The sequence below is a fragment of the Vidua chalybeata genome, chromosome 8 (assembly GCF_026979565.1).
Source record: "Vidua chalybeata isolate OUT-0048 chromosome 8, bVidCha1 merged haplotype, whole genome shotgun sequence".
Classification (NCBI taxonomy): domain Eukaryota; kingdom Metazoa; phylum Chordata; class Aves; order Passeriformes; family Viduidae; genus Vidua; species Vidua chalybeata.
In genome coordinates this window covers 27,026,793-27,050,452 of record NC_071537.1, presented here as the reverse complement: position 1 = coordinate 27,050,452, position 23,660 = coordinate 27,026,793, and the positions used below count along the sequence as shown (strand labels likewise).

Genomic DNA, 23,660 nt, shown 5'->3' with positions numbered 1-23,660 from the left:
GGTCCTCACAGATGTGGCTGTCGATGTACTATCAAGGATTTGCAATGATGTGTGACTCTGTGTCTGTCCATCCTCAGTCAGGGCATCCCACCAAACAAAAGTCTGAAAACAGAGCAGAATCTCCTGGCTGCCTTCAGAGGTGGCACAGCACCTGTGATAGTCTCCAGATAATGAAGTCAGATGGCTACCAGCCTTACTTGATTTTGCCTTTTTCATCATGCTGGGTTGAGGGTTCAGTTTTAACTCTCACCCTCTGGGGCTACCCATGGTAAGCAGTCACACTGTGTGTGTAAAGAGAAAAACAACATTAGCCAATAAACTTACAATCTAATGTCTTAAACTGAAAAGGAAAATTGTTCCAATCAAACGGAATTAAATTCTTCAGCAATTCTTCTGCAGGGGGAGAAATATCTATTTCCAGCTTTTGGGTTCAGTTCTGAATGAAACATTTATGAAATATCTGTTATTTCACAAAGGATGGAATTCCCAGTTTTGTCCAGTTTTAGTGAGTGTTTGGCATCTCTCCTGCTGGCATCCACCTGCTTCTGGCAGGACAGGAACAGCAGACTAGAGATTCACCTGATCTCCCATAGGTTGAAGAGCAGCCACTATAGTGGCTGACATTGGACATTGGAACTCTGGGCAGTGCTCAGTCCTGGCTCTAGGATTAGAATTATGCACAACTCAGCCCTACAAGAAAACCAGCTGTTCTCTGGCTGCAGTCTGACATCAAACTGACTCATTCTGCTGTCACAGAAGCTTCAGTTAGCTTGCTTTAGGGGCTCAGTCTGTCAAATATAAAATGTTTCCTTGTAAATGGAGTCACTGGAAACTAAGGCAGCAACTCTTCCAACTGCACTTGTCTCGTTGGTTGCAATGTTGCATATTTTGATCTGGGACTGAGCATTTATCATGCCATAGCAGCACTTCAGGCTGGCTGTACAGAGCTTTTGGGAAGGTTTAGTCTTTATGAGGAAAGCCTTGAAGATTAAAAGGTGCACATACTAAGTGTCACTGTGATTAATAACACAGACAGAAAGTACTGAAACCTTCTAAATAATAGAGAACCTGATATCTGTTCGCTTCGCTGTACTTTCTAGACCTTTGTAAGATGCTTCTGAAAACACAAATGGATGAAAAAAGAACTGGGAATTCTCTGCACTGTGCATGTATATCCCATGGACATGCATATATACATGTGCATGTTTGTATACACTTAGATGTATATATGCATATAATAACGGAATTTTAGTATATGTAAGTATCCCACAAATACTTACAGATTTTTTGTGATACTTTAATACAGTGACAGTTATTTCAGCTTTTTTTCCTTTTTATACATCGTAAGCCAACCCAAAAATGACATCCATTAGCACAGCCACCTTTTCACTGTGGCTTGGTACTTACATTGTCTGTGCTTCTCTGATGAGAAGCTTTGGTGGTGAGATGCCATGAACAGACGTGCACACTTCTCTCTTGGTGGTGCTTCCCTCACTTAACTTCACGCCTCTCTCCTTTCTTCCCCTCCCTTCCCTGTGGAACCTCACTCTTGCATAACCCAGCACGGACTTCACGGAGCGTTTCAACCCCAATGTCCTGAAGGACTCTGCCCTGTCTACCCACAAACCCATTGAGGTGAAGGGCCTTGGCGGCAAGGCTACCATAATTCACGCGCAGTATAACACCCCGATCAGCATGTATTCCCAGGATGCTATCATGGATGCAATTGCAGGCCAGGCACAAGCCCAGGGTGGAGAATTTGCTGGGTAAGGTTATTTCCTTCTGTGGAATGCTCTTTCTCTGCATGGTACTTGTAACATCCCTACCTGCATGACACATTTGCTCTTCCTGGACTCTTCCTTTTTTCCTGGGGTATATTACACATGAAAAATGCCTATCAGTCCTAGACAGTGTCCAGAAGCACTTCTATGTTTTGAAGTTAAAAGGATGGATCACTAGAAAATCATAGCATGCTTTGTTGTAATGGAAGGGACCTCAAAGATAATCTAGTTCCAACCCCCCTATCATGGTCAGGGGTGCCTTAATTTACCCTAGTTTTTTTGTGTTCCTCCTAGAACAGATAAACTTTCAAAAAATACGTCTAATTCTCTGTATATGATATTGGATGGCTTTTCATTCCTGACAACCATGATTTATAGTAGTCACTATTATATGCATAGCTCAGAAAGGACAGAAAAGGGGGGTGGAATTTTTATTGTGACATGAAGAATGCAAAATATTTATTTAGCGCTGGCTACTGTTTTATTCTTCAGAATGGAGTATTTTGCTGTATTTTCCCTATCCCCAGTTTGCATACAGTACATGTGTTTTACGCAGATCCTTTGGACTATGGCAAATACCCTGATCTTTAATAACTCTGCTTTTCCAATGCATGTTTCTGGTAATCTTACCTGATTAACTTATCCAGAGTTGTAATAACTTTACTGAAATGACATATGCAATAAATGTAGCCAGGTTTCTCTCTTACTGGGTGCACTTCTGCCCAAAATAGAAATTGCCTTCCTTTGATATGACACCAAAACACAGGTACAGCAACATACTTTATTGTAGTTTCTTTCCATATGTTAGCTGCAGGCTTATTCAAAATGAGGATGGTTTATATATTTGCTTGTGCTCCCTTTTGCTGGCCATTTTTCTCGCTTTTTAATATTTTTTTTTCTGCTAACTTTTTGCACCAATATTGTTGTTCATCACAGCTCTCCCTCATGATGGATCACAAGCAATACCTTTACCTGGCTATGGCCATGACTCAGTGAATCTCCACAGGTGTTGAGTAGACTCATATTTCCAATTAGTGAAGTATAAAGAAGTTCATTTTTGTTCTGTATACGGGTTCCCATCCTTCATAGGCGTGGATTATAGGAGCCATTTTATGATGCATTGGCACTTTCTGTTAAATGTTGTAGCATTATATGATGCAAATAGTCATGTTTTTAAAAATTACCTATTTAAATGATCAGATTATTATAAAGTTAATGCTGCATATGTGGGTCCTTTTCATTTTATAAGTTTCCTTTCGTTTCCTCTGTGATATTCTGAACTTTAATTTGCAGTGGAAACTAAAATGTTCTTTAGCTTGCTTAATAGATCAAGTCTTGAGTTAAGATTATGCTTAATGTGGAAGTATTTGTATGAGAAGTTTTTAATATAAAAGCAGACCAAATTGTGTGCTGATTCATTTTGGCTCAGTTATCAGCCTATAATTTGCACTTGTTCTTAATTAATAATCTTAGTCTTTTTCATTTGTCCACAAGCATCTGTAGGGTGGTAAGCACAGACTTAACAGGATAAGCACAGACAGGATATAAAGTTAACATCTGAAGGGCAGACAGCAGCTGGAAATAGGTTACTTATTTTATCAGTGATGAAGGACAGACAGGCTTAAGATATGAATTAATTTTCTAGTTTGACCATTTGAAATCAGTGATGTTCATGACATCAGAGTCAGGCTCTTGTCACTTAGGAATAAGCCACACTTACTGGATCACCATGGAAAACATAAAGTGAAGAACACGATTATTCATACTCAGAGTGCTGAAACTTAAAGGTGGAAAATTTTGAATGCTCTGACTTTATATATTTTTCTAATCTTTGTTTTTCTGTTTTAATTGATATTGCTAAACCAAGAACCAGGACTTAAGTGGCTGCAGTAAAACAATGTGGACAGTGCATTTTGAGTAGATTGCTGTCAAACCACTTCTAAATTCCATTATGCAGTTTTAGCCAAATTCACAAGTTGTATAAAGACACAAATCTAGCACCTTTATTTGGAATAAGATCTGACAGCTGAAATAGAAGAATCAGTAATGTGATTGTACAAACTAAGGTCTTGTGTGTCCTCTACAATAAGTCAACTTGGCTGGCTATTTACCAGTCTACATGAATTTCTGTTTGTTGGGTTATGGAGTTTTTACCTCTTAGAGCTTTTTTTAAAACAGCTGGAATCAGTCGAATACCTGATGTCACAATATTTTGTTGTATGTCTACATCAGGGGTAGAACACTGCAATATTCCTAAGTTTTTACTTAATACCTACTGAAATTAAATCTGCATAATGACTCCAGGGAGTGATTCACATAGTAAACCACAGTTTATAATGAACTCCAAAAAATAAAATTCCATTGCTACTTATTCAGGTTTGACTGTCTTTAAAGCTTGTTTTAATGGTAAAAATGTGTGACTTAAATTATGATAAGAAAGGGAAAATAATTTTTATTGACTCCTACTGGAATACCTTAGGCTTTAGATTAAAAACCTGCACAGCTTTAACCCATTTGGGAAGAGGGTTTTCTTTCAGTAGTATCAATTTAAAGTAATATGCTTAAAGATGCACGATATTTCTGCACATCCACACCCAGATGGAAAGAAATTAAATTACAAAGAGGTATAACAGAGGTATTAACATGGTTATGTGCATCTTTAGGCTGTCTGTAAGCATCAGCTGTCACATTTAGGTTTATGAAATGCTCATAATCAGCGATGCACTCTATTTTACACTTCCATGCTGAGTGGCTCATATGTCCTAGTTATTCATCCACAATAAAATTATGTTTTTAAAAAAAGAAAAAGGCCTGCTGAATTAAAGACAGAGTTGGAAATACTCCAATGTATTGCATTAATTTAGTTCAATTTATATGAGCATGTTTCACTCTGCTGGGGAGTTTAATTCACCAATCTACATTTCCTGCCTTAATCATCTACCATAAGGATATTAATATGTCATATTAATGCCACACACTGCTACTGTGAAATTTGTGGTACAGCCTTCAGCCCTAGTTTTTTAACAATGCTTGAGTTAATGGCATATCTATACATAAACCTTTGAACTGGTTTTTTGTACCTAGGTCATAATATAAGAAGAAAGCATTTGAGCTAGGGGATTTAAACAGAGGAATTTGAACTGTCTGTGGCTGGCACACTGCTGCTGCCACAGTGGTCTATGGTTGAAATCAGCAGCACTGTCTATCCAGTTGTTTATTATCCACTCTAGAACAGTGTTCAGCTGGGAAATTTGCTGTCCCATACAGCAGGTTTTTAAGTTTCCATAAGATTAAGAAGTCAGTGTGAGGATATAAAGTTAACTGTTGGCCCACATCAGGCAGTCACTTCTAGTATTCATACAGGGCAGGTTCTGGATGTGAAACACCCTGAAGCACCTTGGGGACTTGAAAACAGGGTCACCTTTTGGGGAACATTGCCATGACAGACCTTTCAGCATAGCCAAGTGTCAGAAGCAGCAGCAGAACAGTCCCAAGGGTGTTGCTGTGACTTACTGTTGGTATTACAGAGAATCTCTTTGCCATGCAAAGACTATTCCTGCAGAAGGCAGGAGAAGGCAGAACTCACTGCTGTTCTTTCTTTCCTGCCTCAGCAAGCCCTTTTACTATGTGTGATGGACCAGAAGAGGAGGACTACTGTTCTCTCTCCCCTCTTCCACCTAAAAAAGGCTATGGCACCACTTTGTCCATTGCTGCACACAGGAGCAGCACTAATGGAAGTCACTGAAGGCAGAGCCTTCCCAAAATAAACAAGTCTGCATTCTGACTTCTGTACCTGCTAGTGTTTTGATATTGTAAAGATTGTGGTCTAGGAAACACAAGCTAAAAAAGAAGCTCGAAAATGTTGCTTCCTCCTACAGGCCATCTTTCACACTGAGGAACTTTTTTACATAACTTGCATGCTTCATGGCAGAGCTTAAACTGAAGAATCAAGTTTTTCTCTAAATTCACCTAAGCTGCGTTCTACCCCACAGCTGATTGTGTGGAAACACACAAAAAAAAACTTAACTGGGGTTTGTACTTCAATGACTCCTCAGGAAAGTGAGAAGTTTGCATATATGGGGGTTATAAATACATGTTATTATGTGTAAATCCATCTAATCAGTGTATATTACCCAGTGCTGAAGAAGAGTGTGTCAGCTGGGAAGTACTGATATTTAAAGCACTACCTGGTAACATTTACATCCCACTCTATGTAGGATGTCAGACATACTTCCTGGCTTTTCATGAGTCCTCTTGGGCTTTCAAATCACAGACTAAACTTCTCTGTAGATTTTTCTCTGCACAGTGGTATCTTAGCACTAACTTCAAGCCTGAACCAAGGAAGCAACTGTTGTACCAAATGGCCCTTAACTTTTAACAGAACTGTTTCTCAGTTTTCATAAAGTTGAGCTTGCTGCTTGCAAAGCTCTTTATGGAATAGCATAAAGCTGTTACAATAAATCACTTGCTTCAAAAATAGATCTTGTATTTAGAGCAGCCGTGGAGCCAAGTTGCTCCAAGCACACATCATTCCCTCAGTGTATATTTCTGCAGCTCTGTTAATAGTTAATTTTAATTCTGCTATGCAGAAGTTATTTTCACTGGGGGAAAAAAAAAAAACCCCAAAACCTATTAAGTTACTAAGCCTATTTCTAGCCTGCATCATATATCGAAGCGAGGTTACCTCACGTGTGCTACAGACCTGTGTAGCTTTGATTTTGGGTGTGCACAACTGGATATATCACTTTGAGAGATGATTAAGCATGTTGTAAGACCCTGAGATGCATTCTGTCATTAAAGATTTCAGATACTACTTCTATATGCAAGTCTTGAGTGCAAGTCTAGATTCCTGTGCTTCACATGTTTAGTAGACAATGAATCCAGACTATGGCAGATGGAAGTTTAATTACGTTTGAAAAAGAATCATCTTTAGAAAAACCTATAAAAGTCTACCTCATTATTTTTATACTGAAATATGGGTTTATTTCTAATTGCAACCTTAAGGTACACTGGCCCAACACTGTGATTTAAAGAAAACATAAAACAGTACCAACATGAAGTTGTTTTTATAAGAAATAATATGTAACAAAAATGGTCAGAGAAATAAATGTTTTTGCCTGGCCTACTCTCCACATATTATTCTAACCACTGCACGCTTGTGTACCTGCATTGGTTGAGGAATCATGAACAGGTATTTCCAAACAGATTTGAATGATAACAGACCCTTTCAGAGACAGAATCAGCCATAACGTAAAATTGATCTATATATTTTTTCTAAGAAGTGTTCGTTTCAAAGCCATGTAGGGGATGGCTGGGTGAGAAACTGTGACCAGAGAGCTGCTTCCAACACTTCCCTTTCTGAATTGCAGTGCCCTCCCTATAAAGGATCCTCATGTAGACAGTGCCTCTCCAGTGTATCAGGCTGTGCTTAAAACTCAGAACAAGCCTGAGGATGACAGTGAGGACTGGAGCCGTCGCTCTGCCAACCTGCAGTCCAAGTCCTTCCGCATCCTTGCCCAGATGACTGGAACCGAGTACAGTAAGTTGAACAACAGAACATCCCCCTCATCCTGATTTTAGATTCATGCCTTTCCTCACTGCCCTGGTATTGGCTACTGATACTCAGGGAAAACTCTTGTCCAGGCTCATGTAGTTGTCAGCGAGGGTGAAGATCCTGGGTGTAACTTGAGGGAGCTCAGAAATCAAAGTGAACAATCTCACCTTATGCTTAATGAAGAAAATTCTTTTGCCAGGGCCTCAGCATGAAAGTATAACAGATTGTGCAGTAAACAAGCATTTGGGACCCATAGTTATTCCTACTTAGAATTCAAGTCTCTGCAGTGCAATCTTTGGGTTTCTTGCAGCCTAGACGTACAGAGCTGTCCATGCTTTAGACAAAAATTATAAACATGTCATGTCTTCTGTAACAGTCTTTTATAGAAGTGACTTCTGGAGGTCAAAAAAAATCATGAATCACCATTTGTATGGAATCTATGTCTCTATCAGCCCTGTTATCTAAACCTAGATCTGATATGAAAGCTTTAACCTTTTTCCATTGCCTATGGAAATGTTTTTATGGCTACCTGGTATTAAGCTCATTGGTGATTCCTGTTACAGAGAGAAGGAAGTTCAGGGCCTTTTCCCACATCAGGAGGAAATATTTGGCATTTCCTTCCCTCATTAATGTGCTGCTGCTGTCTCTCCTGCTTTGTACAAAACAGCAGGACCTCTCTGTAGAATCATTGCCTGCAGCTGTGAAACATTGCTAATAATGAATGGGAAAGTAGTTGTAATAGCTATCTTCCTCCTAACATCCTCCTTTCTGTCCCTAGGGAACTGCTATCTTCATGATGTTCTTACAAATTTCACTGCTGCAGAGTCAATGTGAATGTGCACTTTTAGATAGCCTTTTGATAAGTTTCTAAAGAATTTAAAATACCATAAAGCAAATTCCTTTCTTTCTGTTTTTTAACTGGAGCATTTTTTCCTACAGTGCAAGATCCAGATGAAGAAGCCCTGAGGAGGTCAAGGTAGGCAAGTCCCTGTGAAAAATATAGCTTTCTTCTTCCTGATAACCTAATAATGTTTTAAATGGCATTAATATGAACTTCCTTTATTATATTTTTGTCCTAAAATATTCTAACACATTTACTTAAAAATCACTAAAATTAAAATGCTATCGAGAGGCATTTGAATGAGAAGGATAATAATTCAGCATGTTTTTAGGAAAAACAGTTTAAAATGGCTGAAGTCTATGTTCAAATCTGAAAGCTTTCTGCTCATGCAACTTTCTTGTACTTTAGTGGGTGTGTGAATGTGATGAGTTCCAAGCCCTATGTAACTACTTGAATGTGTAAGTGGATAAAAATATGTAATGTTGTGATAGCACTAAAATCTGTGAGCAATTTATTTGGATTACCCTCTGATTGACATTTGATTCTCTGTAAATGATACAGTAAAGGAGTTGTTTCCATTCATACCCATAGTCATTGGTTTATGTCTTGTTTGGAATAAATATGACCTAAATTTGTAGAATATGGAAGCACAGGACTGCTTTTGCTAATGGATAAATGTATTTGTTTCATATGATGTATCAAAAACACTGAAAAAGACGATATGTTCAGAGATATAATATGGAATTAAAGATTTATCATCATCCTGCATAGCCAGGAAATAGATATATTAAATATTATTATGTTGAGCTTAAAAACTGCCGTTAAATCAGTAGCATTCTGCATGCAATCCTTAGTTTCTGTTTGCATACCTCAGATCCCTGTTTCACTTTAGCTGCTCTAAGCCACCAGCTGGGTTTGTGATGTGTTTGGTACTCAATCCACCCCTTCTTTTTCTATTGTATATTTTACTGCCCTGTGGGTTCTTTAAAGGTTCTGAGCTTTTGATCACAGTGCAGGTTACAAATGTTGGATCAGTGAGAAAGAGATCTGCTGTCTTCCCTGTGAGAATACAAGAATGCTTTCAGTTGGTGTTTGCTATAAGCCCTCCACTACAGTTCACCCAAGTTCATGGCTGGGTGCCTGAACATCAGGCTTGACATTATAGCCCTCAGGGATTTATTTCTTCCCTCAAATATGCAAGCCTCATTCTCATTACATGTATTGTGCATTATCTGTTTTGATGTAATAGCACACATCCAAATCCTTATTATGATGGGATTTAAAGCATTGTGCTGAACTTAACAGTGCCCCATTCATATCTGAGAGTAATATGTGGTTTTAAAGAAATAATCTCTCTATGTGTAATCTGTGGCTTTGGAAAATACAAAATAGTGGAAACTTTACATGGTATGAGATATGTTGACAATAATTACCTGATAACACATCAGCACATGTAAATTGCACATTCTATCCAGTGTAATTCCAAGTACATGACTACATCCACTTTGTTTTGCACATTTTCTGCAGTCTTTAGGTATCGCTGTGTTGTTCTATTCTTGCCCAAGGATGCTTCTGGTTATGTTTAGGCACGATTGAACAGGTTTAAGGTGTGCATTGATGGTAGAGGCATAAGGGAGCATGTAGGTAGTTACACAGGTACAGTGCAACTGGTGTAAGCTCTGGTGCAAGGAATGAAATGGGGTCTCCTTCCTACCCCACTGACAGTGCTGGCACCATCTGGGTGCTTGATACCCACCTCAAACATTGGACACATTCCACTGGGGATTTGGCAGCAGGGCCCTGGCTGTGCAGGCATCCATCATTGTGGCCTCAGGCAGGCTGTGAGCAATCTCTTGGTGCTTTCTCTTGTCTCTTTGTGTCAGCTCCTCTGTGTAGCCAGCAGGAATTGCATGGAATGGTGATCAGGTTTCTTCCAAACACTTAGGAGTGGAGGGAAGAAAGATGTAGCTTATTTTTGGCAGAACTGTTTTACATAAAAATAGTCACTTTTAGATTGCTGCTTCCAACTTCATGGCATATGTTCAAAAAAACCCATAAACCTGGGAATTTTTAGGTGGCAGAACATTCCTGCCATTAATGAGTGTGTTGCATGACTGTCCTTTGCTCATGCTGCTGCTATTTTGAAGGCACACATAAAAGTATAACCTGCTATGAAAACTTTTCATTGCTGGTGTGATGATTGTTGTGGACTATTTTCTGGGGAGATGGGATCCATTTCAAGCCAGACAGATGTTTCTGAATACCTTTTCCTTGAATAAAGGGGTAATATCTTCAAAACAGTAACGGAGTTCTTAAATTATATGTCAGACCCACTGGAGCTAGTATATTCTGGTGTAGCTGGAAAAAAATGCCATTGGAAAGTTTCAGCTAGAAGTACTTTATATCTCTTAATTACCTAAAAGCACAAAAAATAGTTTGAGACGTCATATATCAAGACTCCTTTAGGACTGTTACTTGCATGGCACTGTGTTATTAAGCACAAAAGATTTAGAAATATCAGTGAATTTGTTGGCATTTACTCTGTTTATTGTTTTGTGCTTTCATCAACCTGAGGAGTAAAACCAGCCCAGTCTGCTCCTTTCTGTTTGGCTGGTTTCACTCTCAAGTTCCACTGCATTAACACCATTAATTGTCTTGTGATTTGAGTGTAAATCATGTGGAAAAAATTACCTTGTTTGCAATGACTGCAAAAAGTTTTGCAAATAACATTTTATTTTTCATTGTGTTTGATATACTTCTCCTTTACCGTGCTATCATCTCACATCTTCCTTCTTCCCCTTTTTATGTACAAAAGCTGCATTTAAACTGTAGAGCATCTAGAAAAGATTAAACCCTGAGAGGTGCTGAGCATGGCTCGAGTACTCCAGTCCACAGTTAGGGGTGGTAGGAGGTGGCCAATACTTCACAGGACTCTGCTTTGAAAATCCCCTGTTGTTCTGCTTTGTGACACAAATGACCAGAAATATCTATGCAAAATGTCAACACTAATACTCACTAATTTTGAGGAAGCTATAGAAAAGTACTGCTGAAACCTGGGGTTGGTGGTCCTTGCAGGAAGGACAGCAGGTTATATATGGGCTGACCTAAGTGTTAGAGAATGGAGAATAATTTGCATTCATTTTGCACTTGTATGAGTTAACTTTCACTGACTCCTCTGTTGTGTGAGAGGGAGGAAGAAGCCAAGAGAAACTGCTGGGAGGAAAACAATGGGATTACACTGCATTTCTAGCAAAAGCAGCCCTGTAATACCAAGCACAAGTCAAAGAATAAGAAGTTATATCAAGTTACTTCTCAGAAATAAACCATTGCAAAACCTTTGACACATGGTCCAAAAAGCATCACCCAGACTTCACTATGCTGATTTGAAAGCGGAGGAAAAAATCCAAATAAATTGCCACTGCCCTAGTTGTAAGGCAGGGAAGTGGTAGCCATGGTCCCTAACACCTTTCTTTCTCCCTCCTTTCTTTCTTCTGTGTATGTGTGTCTCTCTCTGTCTCTGTCACTCTCTTTCCTCATGCCACAGGGAGAGGTTTGAAACGGAACGTAACAGCCCACGCTTTGCCAAATTGCGCAACTGGCATCACGGCCTGTCCGCGCAGCTCCTTAATGTTAAAAGCTAAACGCCCCCAGTCAGGGGGCAAACACAGAGAGTCCCAGTAACACATTAACTGCTGGCCTGACTTAGAGCCTGAGCCTGCCATTCGTGCAAAGATGTACTGCTAGGCACTAAGTTTCTGCTGTTAGCCTGTTAGCCATTCACTGTCACCAAAGGTGAAATCATGATACAACCCAAGACATGTTCTTCATGATAAAGTAGTTTAGCTTTTTTTTCCTTTATTATCTCAAACTTCAGTATACAGCAAAATGTCACTATTGTAGTCTCTTGACTTTAATTCTAGAAGAAAACGAGAGGGAAGTTATTGACAGTATTTCTTTAGGAGGAAAAAGAATAAGATTTTCACAGAGTTTTACTGATGTAAAGATAATGAAGTAGGAGAAAGAAAGTTGAAAAGGAAAACTGATTGGCCTCGACTTTGCTAAATGTATAACACACTTAGTTTGCATAGTTGAATGATGCTGTTTGAAATAAGATATTAGCAATGTGAAGTTATATTTCAATATATTATACTGGCAAAAGTCATTTACTGAAACCATTGCTGTAAGTTTTGTGTTGGGAACTTTAATTTATCATTATATGAAAGAGAGATACCTGAGGTTGCTCAGGATCTGCAAGGAAAGGACATTTTGCTAGAGGTGATTTAGGAGTGAGAAGAGTATATCATACTGCTGGTGCACTGAAGCTTTTAAAAGCATCTTGTAAGTTTTAAGGAATATGTTGCCCATTCTGTATTGCTCTTGCTTTGACTTACATTTTTTTCTGTATATAGCAGCATGGTTTATCTGAAATAAAAGGTTTTAAAACTAAAATAACTATGTGCCTGTTTTACACAGTACTTTATTCTGGTTTAAAACAATAGCTGCTTCAAGTGATTATTGAAAGAAGGAGAATTTTTCTTTCCCAAATATAAAATTTGGTCAAAAAGCTTTCCATTATTAGCAGTAATTATTATTGACCTGTAAGTTGTCTGAATTGGAATAAACCTGACAAAGCAGTTGAGTTATGTACCTTTATCTGGTAGCAGTAATTCCAATCAAAGGGATTAGTGCATGAGATCAGATTGAAACTATTACACCTTTTGCTGCTTCCAAATTTGTCTCAGCAGTTCGTACAAGAACCAAGTTCATTCAAACTCCCACTGTGTGAAATAAGGAGAAGTTCATGGAGAATTTTGTATGAATCAACCAAATACTGAAGTTTTTAAAGAATTATTATACATATATAAAAAACCCTAATTCTTCAGTATTACTTAAGAGTATGTAAGCACTAATTCCTTTTAAAATGCATTTCACTTTTCTTAGCTAAATATCAGAGCACTTCAGGACTTGCTACTTAATTCAGAACATGGATTTATATTTTCCCTATGGAAGCACAAACACATTCTGATCACGCCATCTTATTAGTACCTGTGGTAAATCAGCATCACTGCATGAAATAAGAGCAACATTTTAACTTTTCCTGATTGTTGCCAGGAGCAACCTTTGGTGAACCAAAGTGGTGGTGAATTTTACTTATGTGTGGGAAATTTTGATAGAATTTAAAATATCAATAGGCAATTAAGATTTTTTTTTTCCATAAACATAAAATGTACCTAAGTAAAATAGTCTTCCAGTTCTAATTTTCAACCAAATTAGATGTTTTTATGAATAAGTAGTAATACAGTCTCTTCATGGTAATAACAGTTGTGCACCCTTAATGTTTTATGAATATAATACAGATACTACTCATTTCCAAGAGTTCTAGTGCATGTGTTAGAATGAAAATGTCTAGATTATATTTCCATTTAATTTACATTTTTTAATTTACATTTGCTCCATTTAGTTTACATTTAATGTTATTTTGAAAGGTATTTTCTAATAATAATTTTATCAGATATGAAATTAATGGACATGTAATTAAGGAATCCCTTCCCCTTAGCTCTGCTTCACTGGTTTTAATGTTATAAATTCAGTGCATATAGACTATGTAATCATGTAGGGCAATATTTTTAATCCTTTTTTCTGTAGGATACAAAATGGAATCTAACATTCTCCAAACTTGTAGAATGTCAATTCTTTATGCAGTTACGGGGGGGGAAAGCAATAGGAAAAGATCTTGAATATCTGTTAGCTTTCAGAACTGCTGCAATGTTAAAGACCTTTTGTGAAGGTGCCTTCATTAATCCTTACAGCAAGATTTTTACTGCAGCATATTTCAACTGCTTAGTCCAGTCCCTTTTAAAACATCTCACAAGTGATGGACTTTTTGTGTTAAAATTGTCAATCAAGTATTTCTATGTCACTTCTTTTTTATATTTAGACTAGTAATTCCTCTAACTTTTAGTCCTCAAAAATCTTCCTTTATGTTGTCATGGTGATCTTCAAGTCCAGAAAGTGAATGTTATGGATCTTTTTTTTGTATAGCTCTGAAGAGGCCTTGGTTTTGCTTCCTGAGGAGAAGGCAGAGTTTGTCTGTAAGGCGAGAAATTGGTCTGGATTTTTCACTCTACTGCATATCAGTGCTAGTGACAGGAACAAACCTGGGCCTGATAAAAAAGCATTAACACTTTGAAAAAAACAGTAGCTCTGTTCTAGTGAAAGGGCAAGCCTAGTCTATTATATTTTAGTATGTTCAGACTCATCTGCCTCTATGTGACTTCTGAGTGACCAGCCGCATCTTGCAGTGTTTCCTTCTCCAGACTTGGAGAAGTCTGCTCTTTCACACAGGAAAATCAGTCACAATTAATGGCAGTGAGGCTTAAAATAGGTTTCTGATTGTAGAGTTGATGAGTCATGTAGTTCTTTAAACCAGCACTGATGATAGGCAGGTGTATCTGCCCCATGCTGAATATATTTTGACCTGTGACTGCTCTGCTGAGCAGGGAACAATTGTTGGTGACAATACTGTCTTCTAAATAACCTCCATGCCAAAAATAAAGTAAAACACAGGATGTGGGTAGTCATATGCACCCCCTGCCCTCCCCAATATTGCCAGTAAAGCATAGTCTTATGAGCATTTAATGAAGACACAGCAAAGCTGATGCCCGTAGGAAAAAAACCAAAAGGCCTTCCAGGTAAATCTGCTTGTCTGGTTATGGCACAGGGACATGCTCCTTTTCTGCTGTGGTACAAGGCTGTTTGATCTAAACTAACCTGTTTCCTCAATCCTGCTGCCCTGCCTTCTGCTCAAGCAGCCCCCCTGACCTCCTGCAGTGCTCAGTTTGCAGCAGAGGCACTGACTGCATGCAGTGTGTGCTGATGGGACATGGCTGCAGTGTGGCTTTAGGAGAGCAGGTGTGACAGCTTGACCTCTGATCCTTTCATGCATGACAAAATGACAAAAGGAGGAAGGTTCTGTGGCTCCTTCCCTTGCCTCCCTCTCCTCATGCCTGCCTGCACACGAAGGACAGTATGTTTTTGCTAAGTAATACAGAGGTCACTTCATTGCAGTTTCTCTCTCATTATGCACAACTGGGTGGAGTATATCTTCTAGAGCAAGGAACAAGTATTTCTGGGACTACTTTTTCACTTTTGAAAGGTCCAACTCTTGCACATCACAGAGTTTCCTGAAGCCTTCCTCGGGGCAGAAGAAGTGACACAAATTTTTCACTTGTGCACTCTGGTTCCCACAGGAGCTAAGTTGATGTTGTGGCTTCTTTACCTGTGTCTACCATGAGCTTCAGTGACTGAGATTACCATTATATATATCAGAAACTGAAATGGATCCTTACACAAATTTGAGTTTGCAAAGTTAAAAAGCCAGAATTTTGGTATGGTGCATGGTATTACCAGATAATTACTTTCTTTAATCAGTTTGCCTTTAGTTGACAACTTTCTGCAGGAAAATTAATTGACTAAAATTTGCTCTCAAGCACAATAGCATCCTTGTTCTATGGCTGTTAATCAAAGCCATCTGACACCACTAAGACAAGCTAAGGCATCTTGATTTCCTTCCGTGGTTGGCCAAAATTTCCAGTGATTAGCATTGCTGATCTGCCCAATTGCCAAAAACCTCCTATCTGCTGCTCAAATTACCAGAATTGCTACTTTTGAAAGGCATGGCCTATCTTTCCACAACAGCTTGTGAAATAAAGCAGACTTCTCTAGGTAGATTTCCCACTTAAGGAACATAATAAAAAATAATAAGCACGTCAATTTAATATCTTCTAATCCCCGCTTACCTTTTAACACCTGAAGAGTGACAAAAATGTAGGAACAGTGAAATAACTCAATTCTCTCCATGGAATCCTGAGTGAAATCAGAAGAGAAAACTGATCAAATATAAAGTCTTTCTTCCTCTAAATACTCCTGGAAGGTCTATGGGAAAAGAAAATTATTTGGGCATTGTAAATCCCTTGTTTCCAAGTCAGTTCCCTGTAGAATAAATTGGTCAAAGACAGTGTAAGGTACAGTGTATCCACTTGAATGTACCCACTTAAAATTGAAAGAGTGATGCCTCCAAATACAATTAGAAATTATCATGAAACTTTTCTCAGAACAGTTCATAAAGAAAGTAATGCATAAGCTAACAGAGCCTGTTAAAGCTGAAATTAAACTTTGGGTGTGGGTGTACTGGCCTATATGTAGCATCTTATCTTTACCAACTCAGTTTCCTGCACGTTCCTGTCTACAATGTAACTTTTGCATGATCAGAACTGAGCATTTACTTTCATTTCTACTGTGCAGCCTTTAAAATTTTAATGTGCATCCTTCAGCTGATGCAGGTGGCTAACCAAGACACCAGTGCTGCCTTTGTCTCTGACTGCCCAGTCCAAAAAGGGAAAAGTAGTTCTAACATGCAGCAGGTTTTCCAACAAGCATTGTAACTCAGAGGCACTCAGGGGTCTGTGGATCATCAGCCTGGCTCACAGCTTTGCTTAGGGTGAGCTGGAGCACAGCACTGGCACTGCTTCCTTTTATTCTGCTTCTAAATTGCATTAATGTCAGCAAAATTACCCTAAATACTAATAACTTCCTAATAGTTCATTTCCATGTAAGCATTTTCATTGTAGCTGACCCAGAATGTTATGTGATTACAGATGAGAGAGAAGGAAGGTAAGAAAATCCTTGAGAGAGCTTATGAAATACAATTCAATACACATTCTGAAAAAATGACAACAGTTCTAATTCATACCACTCAGTTATTTGATGCAGAAACTGAACAGCACAGACACATTGCTGGGTTTCAGGGACAACTTCAAACTTAGCTTAATGCCATGTAGAGGAAAAATGAATTTTCTTATCATCAATGTGCACAAATTAAAAAGTAGGTCTGAAAAACAGTCCCCTGAAAGTCAAACCTCTGAGTTCTTGTTCTTTCCTCAGCTTCACTGGAGAAAAGTGAAGTCACGAAGAGAAAGAACATTTCAGTGAGAGGGGAATAGTTTCCTGGCATACAGACCCCAAACTTGTTGTGCATTGGTTTTGTCTGTAGTGGTCAGGACTGAGAGTTTGGATCCTGTGCTCTGGTGCCTGGTGGCAGCCCCATCTTGCTATGGGGCTATATAGAAAGCTACAGGGAAACATTCCATCAAATCCAATTGCACACTTAAGGCCAAGATAGGGAATAATTATCTGAATTAAATCCCAGCTCCAATTGCTACACATGCTCAGAATTTTGCAGTCTTTGTTCTTACTAAAGTGATGTATTTACCAATAAGAAAATTTAAAATTGGAGTTCATATGCCAAATATCACAATGTAAACCTTGGGCAAGAGTTACCTTACCTTTCCCCAACACTAATGCTACTGTATGTCCAGCTGCATTTATTCTGTGGCTGTTACATTTAACAGCAAACCTGCAGCTGCCACTAAAATGCATTCATAGGAGGGATTGGCTTGGATCTTAGTGAGCTGCTTCTCTTGAGTTCCATACTATGTGTTGAGAATCAGCTGCTGGTTGTTTTCCTCTGAATCTATAATAATGCTTTTCCTATTCTGTGGCACTGTCTGCACAAACCAGGAAACCCCTGTGAGAAAAGTATTTCCCTGTTTTGGAAAGCAAACATAGTAGGATATATTGCAACTGTTCTGGCGTGGGCTGCTCACATTCTTAACTACAGTGGCTGAAAAAGAGAGACTAGCTCTTCTACCCCTTTTTGTGATCCAAAGCTGAAGTGTTAACTAAACCAGCATGATAGTCATCTTCTGTCCTCTCTAGTTAACTGCCTGTCATTTCTTTGTTTGTCTTCTGGTGTCTTTGTTAAAATAACAGAAATATAGCACAGAGGGGAAAAAAAAGCAAGCAACCTCAATAGTCATCTGACCATGGAAAAATTCTCAGCTGCAAATACAGAAAGGTAGAAATAGCCTGACTGGATCAGAGCAGCAGTTAGTCTAGCTCAGTGTCCAGTTTCCAGCAGTGTCAGCGTCTCATGCCTTCAAGACAAAAAATGTTTGGAAGGCAATTATAAAATAGCTTTCACACAACTTTACTCCCTATAACAATTTACTTTAAATTGCTTTCTTAGTTTTACTTCTTAAAAGGAAATTTTATTTGTAGTCAAATATGCTTATATAAATATAAGTACATGCTAGGATGAAAGTTATAAGCCTGATTAGTCCTGCAAATCCACACTATACTACTAAAAAAAATTTAATTTCAATAAATATAGACTCTAATAATCTGTGTGATTATTTCCCCTTTGAAAAAAGATTATATATCTGTCAGACTCGGTAGAAAACTGTATTGGGTTTTCAATACAGTAAAATACTGATCAACTGAACATATATATTTATTTTAAAATCTATAATATCTCATTAAAGAGAGTGAACTGATATTTTAAATACTCAGCTGGGGTTTGGGAGAACTTATTTCAGTTCTTTACACTGCTGTGAACTTTCTTTTAGACCATGAACAAATCTATTAAGTTCTAGTCTCTCATTTGTAAAATTAGAAAAATAGTCTTGCTCCACGAGAGTATATTTTTACTCTATTTGAGAGTAAAAACTTGATTAGAATATTCACTTTTTGCTTCAGTACTGAAAGAGTAGTTGAAGGACCATATGGCACATCACATGATTCTGTCTCCACATTTTAGGGGAATAGAGCAGAGCGTTTCAAGAGAGTGAGTCTAGATCTGTTACTAAGAAGAAGGTAGATGGAAGGTGCACCACCTCCACAGTTCAGCTTGCCTGCTACATGTACATGTTTGGGAATCTTTTGCATTGGTTCCCAAAAATAAAGTGGAATGGGAAAGCATTCCATTGTCCTGTACATACAGTTCAGATTTAACATACTCATTTATTGAAAATTCTGAAGATTCTCCAGGCTATTTTTAGGGTCCAATAGCACATACAAGCTTGGCTTGCAAATGAATTTTGATTTCTGTTGCTCAAACTATTCTAATTCTTGTTGCTGTGTGGGAGGGAAAGACACTATTTCTATCATTTCACTCTGCCTTTAGCACCATATCATGTTTTGTGAGAAGAAAATATTTCATAATTTCCACTGTATAATATACTGTGGAATTGGGAAGACAGTATATTGCATAGATAGGTCTTGTTTGAAATACAGGTCCAACATTTAATGAAATCTGTGGGAGTTGCACTGTTCTCTCAGAACAGTCATTGACTGAGGCCCTTCTATCAAAAGCCATTTCAGTGGGGACTAAAAACAACTGCAGACAGAAAAAAAAAATCCCCACAGTAATTTTAAATCTCTCCCACATAGCTCAAAACTATTCTTCACTACTGTCAGTTATTGCAGCAGCCTGTGTAGACAGAGATACAAACAGCTCATAGTATTCTGAGCCAAATTCTTTCATGTTGTGAATGTATTAACTTTACTAAGCCTACCCGAAGGATGTATTTGGCTCAAAAGTAAAGTTATTTCTGCATTTAGTTAGCAAAAAATGTTTTGATTGTAAAGGCCAGAAATCCAATTGTCGGTTCCTTAAAATGCAAGTATTGTCAGTCAGAGGCACATCTGATCTTGAGCCTTTCTTCTTGGTAGTCAAATGGGAATTACTCCTATTGACTGGGAAGAGAAATAGGTCCTGGAAGCAAAACCATGAAGAAGTATTATGTGCCTTTGAACTCATTTTCCCCTTTACTCTCTGCCTTTTCCTTTGTTTTATTCTGTGGAAGTATTTTTACTATACTTCTCTCTGTTTTAACCTTCACAACTCCCCTGCCATCATCACTCAACATTATCCAACGTTGTACACTTGGGGAAAAAGCTTTTGTGAAATACCGACCTCAAAGTGACCTTGGGTCAAGTGACTTTCTTTTTGCCTTGTTTAGTGTAGCCACAGCTATTGGAGCAGAAAAGTTAGGATCAGATTAATTGTAACAACAGAGGCTTAGCACTGCTTCAGCCTGACCCCAACTGCCTGCCTTTTGGTCTTGGCTGTAATTTCTCAGAGAGCATTTGGCAACACTGGAGATAAATAGTAGTGTGTTTTGTTCCCAGGCCCTGACTGTGTCCTTTAACACTGTTGCATGATTATGGCTCTTGGTAAATTAACACTTCCCACACCTGCACAGTCTCTAATTCATCCTCCTGCACCTTTTTTCATAGCTGGCATTGCAGTGAACTCACAGCTTGGTTACCATAAAGAGTGTTTGGTTTCTCATTGCTTCAGAGTGGTGAGCCATCATTGGGGCATTTCTGTTCAAGGCAGGCTCTTCTGACCACAGGAACATCTTATTCAGACACATCTGAGGGGTGTTTCCCAACTTCTGGGTTTCAAAATCTGGCTTCAATTCATATATTTTAGGGCTACATTTTAGTTAGAGGTTTTAAAAATTCATAGAGAGCACCTATGCCCAAGCCTTTGCTGATCTTAACTGGATTGGTTTTTATAACGTTATTGGAACTGAACTAAGGAAAGAATAGGTGACTGTATGTATACATGTAAATGTATAAGTACATAAGCACAATACTGATAATAATGTGGAAAATATTAAGAATAGCCTTCCAAACATAATGTTAGTTAATGATTGGAGCCCAGCAAATCCATATAAAGAAGTGCGTGTATTCTTTTTTTGCTTTCAAAGGATGCTTCAGGAAGAAGGTTCAGTTGGGTAAATGAGGACAATTTGCTTTTGTGGTTTGTAATTTTACATGCCACTTAAGAAAAATGTTCTCATTTGGCATATTTCAGCTTTAAACCTGTTGAAATTTCAGCACAATTCCTTAAATAGGAAGGGATACAATCACCCATTTAATTGCTAAATAGAGAGACTATCTCAATTACTTAACTAACTGGATTTCAAACTTAGGTGTTTAAGGCTCATGAATTCTATTCTTTATGACATTATTTGTGTCTTAACTTCTTACAGATAAACAATTGCATTTAAACAGATCAGTTATTTTTTAAGTGTGTATGTGTGTTTACAGAATAACAGCCCAGTTCTCTATCAGTGAAACCGAGGCTGACTTAATCCTCACCTCAACAAAGGAATGATTTCCAGTTGAAGGAATTGTTTCTAATCCAATTTAGGTTGAGAAAACTAGTATTTGGATAGGGCGGGGAATGTTTAGGTGATACCAGGCATAAGAAATCCTTTTTGTGTAAGTCTTTGTTAACCATTTAACTGCTTAGCACTTCAAAATATCGGGTCCATGAGGACTGCCCAATTCTGATTATTTTCACTGCTTGGATTTGGCATCCAAGTATGTTCTGCTGGAATATTATTGAATTCTTTTTTGAAAGGAAACTTACTAAAGTCAAACTTATTCCTGAAATTGTATACACACATACAATGTCTCATTTCTAACCATTAATTTTCCTTTTATTATTGAAACAAAGTTGTTTGCAACTGATAAGAGGCATACTTGCATACAGCAAACTTGTATATCTGGTGGTTTCACCTGGAAAGCTGAAGAGGTTTCTCACAGCTATATTTATGAGCAACCACTCTAGGATGCTTTTTGCAACCAAACATTTCTCCCTAGCCCATGTTCTTCTGCCCTGGTTGTTTTGGGTGGGGGTCTTCTGCCGTCGCTGGCAATTGCATTTATTTCATACTGTATCCCCTCCTTTCACAGAGACAAGGAAAACCTTGCAGCAGCATCAGAAAACAGGTAATGTTTGCTGTGTTTGATTTACTTCCTGTTCCTCCATATTGTTCTTACCTCAAAAAAATGAAATTTATACACTGAGCAAATGATGAAAGTAGAGGCTTCAGCTAAGTGGACTCATTAAGCATTTCTTTCTCATGCACTGTGATGTGGAACAGGTGGGGATTGTGTTTCTCAAAACTTATAAACCTAAAAAATAAGAAGTTTTAAATGAAATGTTCTTGAAATGGAGTACTGTCAGTTTGTGATGGAGTTTTAAGAACAATTTCCATTTTAAGCTTTGTCTAGACTATTCAAGACAGTTTTAAAATCTAAATAATATTATCTTTTTAAGAACATTTATATGTCAGAATTGGTGCTCAATAGGTTATGAGGTTCAAAACAATCCCTCTGTAAGTTCTTTCATGTCAAGTTGTTTTTTCCCAAAGGATCCCAGAACATTTTGCAGTTAAGTATAGAAATGTGTTGTTTTCGATTAGTTCATTAATTAAACCCCCAAGTACTGATACACAGGTATTTTTTGAGTGAATCTGACCAGTTGTTTAGTAGAGCAAAGAAAGGCCTCTTAGTAGTTAGTCATGAAAATAATTTTATACTACTGCTTTTCTCTTTGTTTTTGATTCCTGCCTCAGGATAGAGATGCAACCACTTTTTATTTTGGTTTTTTTTTTAAGACTGCTTGCATTTGAACAAAGGTTGCATCGAGTTAATATCTGAGTGCAAGCATTATTTTTTACTAATGACACAAGCAATGGCAACTGGCACTTGAACAGTTGTGAAAATTGATTTTTATTTTTAAATTAATAATAAAAAAGAAGGAAATAAACTCCTTGATTCCTGAATCTAAATTAAATTTTAAAGAACAAGCAATGCATGGTAGAATTTCACCAGCAGTTTCACTTGTGTAAAACCATTTTGAGGACTATGTAGCTGCTTCACTGAAATCTCCTTTCTTTTAACTATTGCTTTATTTTGCCAGGTACAGTTTCTGATTTATGACTGGTATTATTGTCCTCCTGTGTTGCCTTAATCTTGTGTGTCTGCCATACCACAGCCTTTCTCCACCTCCATTACCATCACAGCTCTGCTTATTTTGATATTCATAGCAATATGAATTCCATATTTAACACAAGGTACCTGTTTTAATTTGTCAAGCCTTTCCTGGTCTTAAGCAGTAATTAACCAATGAACTATCAAGATTACTTCAGCTGCATTGTCATTATGATCTCCAGCTCCATCTGTGGCTGGAATTCTGTCTGTTCCTCAAACCCTTGCTGTTACCTAGGAAGTGCCTCATTTACAAACGCCCTTGTAATCTCTGTTACCCAGGCCTACAGGTACCGCACATGCGCCCCAGTATGTGACCTCGAGTATTTGGCATCCTCCTAAGTCATCCACCAGGGATGCCAACACTGCCAATGCTCAGCCAGTGGCCTCCAAGGGGTCTGTGAGGCTTGGAGCAGGTACAAGCCAGAGGGAGGCCGGTGTTGGCCAGAAAGCCCCTCTTGCTTCATCCAGTAACCAAAGGTACACTGTGCCGTGTAACTGCATAACTGACCCGGTTTGGAGCTTTGCAATGGTTTGGTAATAACAACCTCTAACTCCTTCAGATGGAAATGCCCATTGCCTCAAAGGCAGGTGTTCAAGTTCTTCCAATTCCAGCAGCTTCTGGTTCATGTGGGTGTTACATTTTGTGGCTCTCGTAGGATCACACCTACAATACAGAGACGAGTCATTAAGCATCTTCAGCAGCAAAGCAGCAGCTGATATTTCTGTATTTTCAGTGGATTCCACAAACATTCCTGTATTCAAGTATTAAATCCTTCCGCATTACAGCTTT

General features: G+C 38.2%; 1 protein-coding gene across 6 annotated transcripts in view; it reads left to right on the top strand.

Annotated features, from left to right (window-relative positions):
- LDB3 (LIM domain binding 3) overlaps positions 1-23,660 on the top strand; it is a 116,121-nt gene that overhangs the window by 64,340 nt on the left and 28,121 nt on the right. For 3 of the 6 annotated variants that reach the window (XM_053949634.1, XM_053949632.1, XM_053949633.1), the window contains exons 6-9: positions 1,563-1,766; positions 7,151-7,320; positions 8,275-8,311; positions 21,788-21,823. In XM_053949634.1, the coding sequence (XP_053805609.1) occupies positions 1,563-1,766; positions 7,151-7,320; positions 8,275-8,311; positions 21,788-21,823 (447 nt within the window). Of the gene's footprint in view, positions 1-1,562; positions 1,767-7,150; positions 7,321-8,274; positions 8,312-11,720; positions 12,605-21,787; positions 21,824-23,149; positions 23,348-23,660 lie in introns of those variants that run through there. The other 3 variants (XM_053949638.1, XM_053949637.1, XM_053949635.1) reach the window with 3 other exon arrangements.